This window comes from Aplysia californica, unplaced genomic scaffold, assembly GCF_000002075.1.
Source record: "Aplysia californica isolate F4 #8 unplaced genomic scaffold, AplCal3.0 scaffold00805, whole genome shotgun sequence".
Taxonomy (NCBI): domain Eukaryota; kingdom Metazoa; phylum Mollusca; class Gastropoda; order Aplysiida; family Aplysiidae; genus Aplysia; species Aplysia californica.
In genome coordinates, this window is record NW_004798075.1 from 70,193 (window position 1) to 78,953 (window position 8,761).

General features: G+C 38.2%; 1 protein-coding gene across 1 annotated transcript; it reads left to right on the forward strand.

Annotated features, from left to right (window-relative positions):
- The first annotated feature begins 710 nt into the window (after positions 1 to 710).
- On the forward strand, positions 711 to 5,599 carry LOC101849967 (RNA-binding protein 33). The gene is made up of 4 exons (XM_005109685.3): positions 711 to 827; positions 2,344 to 2,524; positions 3,519 to 3,775; positions 4,531 to 5,599. Exons 1-4 carry the CDS (start codon positions 746 to 748, stop codon positions 5,466 to 5,468), a joined length of 1,458 nt encoding a protein of 485 aa, XP_005109742.2. The 5' UTR covers positions 711 to 745; the 3' UTR covers positions 5,469 to 5,599.
- Positions 5,600 to 8,761: the final 3,162 nt, after the last annotated feature.

The window sequence follows — 8,761 nt, forward strand, 5'->3', positions numbered from 1 at the left end:
ATGAATATTAGACTAATTAATTAATTAACAGGTGCCATTCTTAATTACAGGAACTTTTTTACCATTTTAAAAAAAAACGAGCCTTGAATCGCAGGAGGAAAAACTGGTCTCCTTTTAAAATGACCAAATCTTTCACAAGTGGATAGATGGGAAACATTCCTTTCTTATAAGATTTTCTAAGGTTAATAAAGATACTCAAAGTCACCCCTCTTTGTTTTTCCTTGGCAACATTTCCCAACGAGGTGGATACGCTTCTCAATAATCCCAAACTCGATGACAACAAAGTTATATTCTTTAGGTTAGACAGGGAAGGGCACCACTAATTCGAACCAGAACACAGATATAATCTGGAAAATGCAAACACACTTCACGGTTCAATAAAAAGGACTGTTTTCTTGCAGAAGAAAAATCTGATTCTGATAATGACATGTAATTTTGTATCGATGTGTGTAACCGGGGCTCTATTGTGGAACAGGGGAGGTAAATGTCATAGAATCTTTTGATTATAAAAATGCAGTTAATTCCCATGACATTATCTATTCGCTGCGGATGATTTCTAAAGTACTTGGACGTAACAAAATTCTAAATTTTTGTTTTGTTCTGTAATTTTTCTTCATACTATATTATAAGAAATTATTAACTATATCTCATAGCCTAGATCTAGATCTAGGCCTTTACATATCAGCTTGTTGTAATTTTGTCCAATTGTATATCGGCGTTACTATCGAGCCCATTTGTAAACAACATGGCGCAAGGTCGGCCGATGAGTCGTCATGGCAGATACGAGCCATTTATAGGAATGCAAGTTGAAGAAGCAGAAGCTCAAGGTAATTGATTTTATTGCAGAAATAAGTTTATTGAATGTTACGTGTATGTTGCTATATATCAGGTCTGTAATCTTGCGTACATATCCAGTAAAAGTATTAAAATCTAGGCAAGCTGTCTGCTCTACTAACAACATTATAATAACACTAACAACAGTGCCAGTGTCAATAGACTTTAGTGCGGCAGTGTAACGAGATCTAGATCTAGGCCTACAAAGTTAGGCATACCACAATTTTACAACTTCTTGCCACAATTGAACTTCAAGTATCAATACATATCTAAAGACATAACATCGGCAAACAGTCTAGATCTAGATCCTGATCTGTTTGACTTAAACTTAAGTAGCCTGCTAGCTACAGATCTAACAGGAATTCAAAATCCGTAATAGGTCTAGTAGGCCTATTATTAATAGCCTCTTCCACTGACGCCCCTGTACCCTTACTGAAAATAAATAATAAGCCTACTTAATAAGGGTAATACCCTACCTACGAGACTAAATTTAATATACAGTCGAAACTATAGATCTTATCTAAGACGGCGGCCCATCATGACAAGGTGAAACTTAAGTCCAAGAAGGGGCCTATGTTGTAGATCATATGGTGGTCATTATAATAATGTAAAAAAATAAGCAGTTTTAAAGAAGGAAATGGGAAGTGGCAGTTTGCACACGAGTGTCTTATTCAGGTGGCTGTTAGAGCAGGTTCGACTGTAGTTTAAATAGCAGTCATGGATATAATAGGACGTTATCATAGATTAAGTGGCTTTCATCTTTCAAACTATCCATGATAATCATTAGGCCTATATATGGGGCTTACATTGCGATATTTTATCTGTAAAGGTCGATCTAGAATTATGTGAAATCATTACTTTTTTGTTATATAGAATTCACTTTTGTCTGACTGGTTAATTCGAGCAAGGCAAAATGATATCACTGTGTTTAAACTTCTATACGATTTCTACTTAGGCCTTAGGCCTAAAAGTTGGATGACCAACAGAATAAACACTGCAAATGATAGAGGTTAGCTTATAAAGCAGGATAATGAAATAATAGGAGTGGGTGCCATGGTTGGTGGGTGCTCTGGTGTGGTTTGCTCCTTCTTTCCTATCAAAATCTATCGTCCTTATCCTGTCTCCTTAATCTTTTATGTGCATGTTACTCTCTTGTTATACATGTGTATTCTTTGGCATATGACCATGTTGTGTTGCTCATTTTAAAATAGCAACACCATGATGCCCATGAGAGCGGTTTTTAATGTAGGGTCCTAATAGAGAAACTTTTTTTTACTGGATCAAGGTTTTTTAATTAAAAAATGATGTTTTTGTTTGGTCACTAGCATGCAGAAGTGCCACACAAAGTTTCTTGGGCATCTGGTAATTAAAAAATGAGCAGGAGTTTTCTTTTTTACGTGGACAGAGGAAAGTGAACAAGCTATAGTTATTACCTGCAGCTCTAAATATTGATGTTTATAGTAATGACAAAGAGTGTGCTCAAGTGATGTGTTTTCTGGACATTTCCAGACTTCTATAAAAGAACTGACTACAACTCACCACGGTATGCCTCGCCGAGACCAAAGAGTGGCTACAGGAGAAGGAAATCCCCGCCTGCTGACTATGACCAGTTCGCTCGCGTCCCCAGCAGCAGGGACCAGCATAGAGAGGACCCGCCTGCTCGCCCAATGTCTCGGATAGGAATGGATGGGTGAGTGTTTAGGAATGTTATCATATTATTATATCATGGGTTTGTGAAGAAATGGAGAACTTTTTTACAAGTTCGTGATGAAGTGATGCATTGAGTATTAACTCGTTCTGTGTTACTAACTGGAATCTTTGGACATCCATTTTCCGTCCTTGCATATTGGATGAGTATTTTTGCAAAACCCTCATCATCTCTTTATGAGTCTTAAAGTTCAGTAAAAGGAAAGCTCTACCTTTATCTATATAGTCACATGAGTAAGCGTTAAACACTTTAGCTATGTTTAGTTTCTTGTACAGCGTCATTTTGACGAATAATGCGGGATATTTGCCTGTTGGTGTGTGCTTTCTTAGGCCTGGTTTTGTTTTGAAGTTTAGATTTTAACAGTAGCCTCCAGTAATAAAAAATAAACAATCGCAGTCCCGAAACAATTTTCTGATCTGGAAACTTGACAGTTGTTTGATCAAGAGTGTGTTCAAACATCTTGTTCTCCAAGTGATGGTGTTGACAGTGACTTTGACTTTATTGGCAATTGTGAGACAACATATGCCAGAACCAGTACAATTGGCTCATTGCTAAATCTGTATCCAAACATCACAGCTATTGCAAAATTTTTACTCACAATCACAAGAATACATTCTATTTTGTAGTATCAGCCGAAAAGAATTATGGTGATAGATGAATTAGTAGGGGTTTTTTCTTTAAGGTGTTCTCAACCCAGCCGATTAACTCAGAAATGTTCAATCACAGCAGTTAAAATATCTGATAGAGCTTTCCATAACTTTGTAATGAAGCGTTGTGTTCAGCGTGAAATTAATAGAAATATTTGACTATTCTATTTAGCTTTTTGCCTAGCATGTTAAGAAGCTGAGTCAAGTAGCTCTAAGCTGTTCTCATATTACAGTGTAACCATTCCTCTCCCCCCCCCCCCCCCCTATGCAAATGACAACTCTTTGGGTGAGTGCTGTGATTTTGTTTTTATCTATTAATTTTCTTGCAGTCATAGCAGCGGATCACACCATCACCATCATCAGTCACTGGAGGATTCAGACGACAGTTTCTCACCTTCCCCTCCCAGCCAACCACACGGAAGCCCTACCTCCCCTCCACGCCATGTACACAAATCAAAAGCTGGCCCGGAGAGACCTCCCAGTGCATCCAGCAGGCGTCCTCAAAGTGGTCGGCCTCAGAGTGCAAATATACGCTCAGCTAGGGTCCGTTACGTTGAACAAACTCCAAATCAGTTTGAGGAGGAGGGTAAGTCCCCTACCCTTACCCCCCGCCTTGTGTGGGATAGTAAATAAATAAATCTATTGCTCATCAGGAGGCAGTGAAAGTTCCCTTGTGGTGGAACATCATCATCATCTCTGTCTATCTCATCCTGCATCAAGCTAGAGGCCACAAATAAACAATTTCCGCTTTTCCCTATAGGTCCTGGGCTAGCCTGTTGATTTTATTCCATATCTTCACTTTTTTTGGCACACCATTCTCTGTGACATTACTAGGGTCATTTCAGCTTTGTCAGCTGTTCTTCATTGGCCTGCTGGTGTAGAAACTCTTCTGTCTCCCAATGTCGAAAGATTAGGCCTGTTTGCTTGTGATTCTGTAAAAAAAATTTGTTGTGCATCACCCCCTCCCCCTCTTTCTGTCTCTCTGTCTTTGTCTCTCTCTCTCTCTCTCTGTCTCTGTTTCTCTGTCTCTCTCTCTCTCTCTCTCTGTGTTTATTTGTGTTTGTGTGTGTGTGTTTCGAAATAGTAACTTTATTAAGTGAAATAAATGTCTCTATGAAGAACCTATTTCTTTTGTCTCCTACCATTAAATATGAATATAATTGTTCTAAGTATATCGGCTTTGATCAAAATGGAAGACAGTATTGGCAATATTGCACTAGAAAATAGTATTTATGACTGACGAAGATAGTTCTTGGATTAGAAAGAACACTAACCCTTTAAAGAAACCCAAATAGTTAGAATATTATGTTAATAATGAATTCATATTTAATTCTTTCCTAGATGACTTACCGGATATGTCCGGTGTGCGACCACCGTCCTCATTTTCCAAGTACAGACTTCTCCCAGCCATTGGAACTCCGACCCCTCTCGACCTTGATGACGGGCCCCCGTCAACATACCTTTACAATGAGATAGATGAACCTCGGCCTCCAAGCCGACATCAGACTCCGACTTCACACCGACCACCATCCCAACAGCACCAGAGCTATCATCTCCCATCAGCTCCCGAGCAGCCCCCGCCCCCACAACTGGCCAGGCGGACGGGGGGAGTCGGCAAAAGCAGTCGGGTGTCTTCAGCTGTCTCAGACATCTCTGTTATCTCCACAAAAGCCAGCTCGCGGATGCAGAACCATCACTATAACGACGACCTCCATAATCTCAAAGCGGAAGGCGTTGAGAGGCTTGACTTGTCTCAGCTGGACAAGCCGCTCTCCGACAGCGTCAGACGGAAAAAGATTTCTGCCTCCGGTTCGAGCCCTGCTCATAAGCCGAAGACGTCCTCGTCCACGGCAAATGCAGGTGCTAAACATAACGCCAAAGCTCACGTTGACCTGTACGATGGAGACGATGATGACTCAGACACTGTACAGACGTCTAGCTCAAGAAAAAATACGGAGACCACTTCAAATCGCCCGCCGAGATCGGCGTCTGTTGTGAAACAGCCTGTGATTATCCCATCGCCAGACCATCCACCGGACCGTGAAATCCTCCTAGCCATAAAACTCCCAACGGATAGCACACGGCACCAGAGATACTTCAAGTGCAAAGAGACTCTGCAATCTATTGTAGAATTTGCTGAGGAACTAGCCGGACAGGATCTGGGAGGGTACATTCTTGTTTCCAGTGCACCTAAAATGGTGTACAGTGACCTTGAGCTGTCAATCGATGCTGCTGGATTAGAGGACAAGACGGTGTTGCACTTAGAAGAAGGAGACTAAGAAAAATGTGTCAGGAATCCTTTACGTCTGTGAAGATAATAGTTTTACTACTTAAATGGTGAACAAATCTGCCGTAAGCTGACAAAACGCCTTTTTTTTTGTCATTCATTTAGGTTTCGAGATACAGGGGGTTTTTTTTGTCAACGTGACCATTTGAAAAAGTTGCTCTTCTGAAATTTGAATTATAATTTATAAAAAAATTAGTCACAATTTCAATTTGATTTTTTCACACAAGAATGATACCTGATTAGGCTTTCAATTTAGCCTATTAAAAAAATTTGGCGCCAAAAAATTTGCCAGCTTATGGCTGAAACAGCCTTTTTTTAAAAATCTTACTTATCAAGCTGTTTTAAGCTACATCAGTTGTGATTGAAGCTGTTCTCTGAAGTTGCTGTTGAGTGACTATAAGGGTGCTGGCAGATGGATGGGTTGGGTTTGATTATGTGATTTTCTTTGCTTACAGATCTCATGATTTGAGTACTCTCATGTGTTGTTTATAAAACCGTGTGATGTTTCTGAATTTGCAATTTTATGAATATCTGTGGACATCATGATGGACTTTTTCAAGGATAGACCTCTCTATTCTGCTTGCTTCATCACTTTTACTATGGGATTTATATGTTTTAAAAGTTAACGTTTGCATGTGTGTGTGTGCGTGTATGTGTGTGTGTGTATGTTTGTAAGCATATGGTGCATTTTTTTAAATTATTATTTTCTTGAAATTTCTTTCAACTTTCTTTTTTAGGAGGGAGGGAGGACATTTATGCCCAGGAGTTTTCTCTGTTAGTTTATGGTACATCTTTATTTCAGTGAGTGTGTCTTCATATATATATATGTGACATGTCCCTACAGTTCGGTCCTCTAGGTACATCGAGCTGAACAGCAGAAATTGCCAAAAACACTTTGTTGGGCCTAAAAATATGCAAATTTTTGTTGTCGCTGAATTAGACTTTTCAATGACTTTTCTGTTGGAAAATCAATTTTAAAATCTTTAAAATTTGCTCTTAAATGTGTTTTTTAAGCTATTTTAGAGAATTACTTTGTTCTGTGATAGTAGTATTTGTCAAATCTTTGATTGCAAATATCTCAGTATTTTGCCTCTGACAGCAGTGAAGCATTCTGAAATTGAATTGTGGGTCATTTCTTTAAATATTATCGTATTCATTTGATATTGGTGTCACATGAAGGGGAATTATGTCCTCTTTGTATCTGTACCAAAAACTCAATTTATGAAATCTGTAGCCTACCTAGTGGATCAAACCATTGGGACTCGTCACACTTGTATATATACATAATATGTGTGTGTGTGTGTGTGTGTGTGTGTGTGTGTGTGTGTGTGCGTGCGTGTGTGTGTGTGTATGTTTCCTTGAATGTGTTGGGGATGGGGTGGTGAGGGGGTTAAACAGCAACCTTAGAGGTGGTATAATCAACATGGAAATGGTTCCCATTTGATTTTATCAGAATTTGACTTGGGGCTTGTCTTTGTATTGGCATTCTTTCACAGCATACACTGATCATTTTTTCTATCTGTTGAATGGCATATTTTTGTGTTCAGTATTTATTTGTAGAGCCACACGTGAGTAATTTTCATTCTTGAAAGAAAATGTGTAAGAATGCCCTATTCACAGTTAATACTGCTTGTATGCCTACTTGTTCCTCCAGCAAAGTGTTCATTCTCATTTTATCGCACTCTAATTCTGTTTGTTATCTGGTCTGTCTCATGCTTCCCTGTGGGTTTTATTTACGTGGTCTCACTCCTGGACATGTAAGCTTTCTGTTGTATCTATACCTATGAATATGATGTGACATTGTGTTTGATATGAAGCGACCAAGTCTGAGATTTTAAGAACTAATTTTGTGTTTCTAATTATAAACTAAATCATAATTCAGTTGATTCTTATGTATCAAGCTGATGTGTGAGTTTTCTCCCATTGAATAAAACAGAAGAAATTCATTAACATTATTTTCGGTAGTTATATGTTCATTTGAATATTAATTGAAACAAAAGGACAGTTTTACGTTGATAAGGTAATATGCTTTCTGTCTCTTTCTTGAGTATGGTTTATCCGACTTTTCTACTCTTTCACAAATCAGAATTAGTTACGCTGTGACCTTTGTTTGCATTTATTCAAAGGAATGTAACTTTTGTTCCTGATTCCCACTGCTTGGCGTATATTTTTTTAACACATTCCTTTTGATATTTGATTTTTTAGATCGAGGCTGCTGGGTTTTTTCTGTGTTGGCTGCAATGAAACCTTTCTTTTGGGATTATATCCTTCCAAATTGCTTCTCATAAATGGTTTTTTTAATTGATCTGCTTATTTTCCAGTTTTTTCTTTCTTTTTAAATGATAAAGATTAACTGCATGTAGTGATTATTATTATTGTTCTTCCTTGTACTTTTGCGTTGTAAATTCAAGGATCCAGATAAAAAATTATATATTTTTACAGAAGAGATGAGTTGATTCTCTTTGAGCATTTGTCTTGAGTTTAGTATCGTCATGCTCTGCTGTCTCATGGAAGATTGTGGTAGGGTATCTACATTCCCATTGCCTTTGGTTGCCGCTGTGCATCACTGTGTCTCAAGGAAGCAGATCTTTGTGGCTTTTTGATTACATGCAGGTAGATAGAGCGTACATTTCTCTATGGATTAACTCTTTAAACCCCTTCGAATGGTAATAACCTTGCTCCCCAACGGACACTGGGAACGTCTGACACTAGTGATAACTGTTTTGTTTTATTTAGTGCTGGTTTTTGTTTGTTTTTCAGAACTATTCCGAAACCAAGTTTTTGTTAGTAATGACTAAGCCTTTGTTTCTGCCATTTAGAAGTTGGAGGCAAGCTTTTGGGGTTATAATGAGACATAGTGCCCCAGATGTAGGTGACTGTTGAAAAAACTCAAGGAAACGGGGGAAAAACTTAGGGTTTAAAGAGTTAAGACTAAGTCAAACCAAACAGTGATGTACTTATTTGACAGATATAGCCTTTATGTAAAAATAGTACTTTCAGAATGACGAAAGTTCTTGGTATATGGAGCTTATATGCCCTCACCAATGCTTTAAAAGAAACAAAGTTTTAAGCCAAAAAGATATGTGAAAATATTTTATCATAAAGCTGCTCTTAAGGAGATTTCTCCACATGTGCTGTGCATTATTACACTATGTGCAAGAAATGATCTATTCTAAGTTTTTGTCTTTCACTGTTGCTAATGAAAAACCCCAGTCTGTTGTATCTTTAAAGTGGTTCTTTCCATAAGAAGAAAGTAGTAATATTTTATTTTCTCCAATGTCTTAC

What these genes read in the sequence shown, in the direction of transcription:
- LOC101849967 (XM_005109685.3), top strand. Translation starts at nt 746, where the DNA reads ATGGCGCAAGGTCGGCCGATGAGTCGTCATGGCAGATACGAGCCATTT. An exon ending in TGAAGAAGCAGAAGCTCAAG is followed by an intron (nt 828 to 2,343) that starts GTAATTGATTTT and finishes GGACATTTCCAG; the next exon opens with ACTTCTATAAAAGAACTGAC. An exon ending in TCTCGGATAGGAATGGATGG is followed by an intron (nt 2,525 to 3,518) that starts GTGAGTGTTTAG and finishes ATTTTCTTGCAG; the next exon opens with TCATAGCAGCGGATCACACC.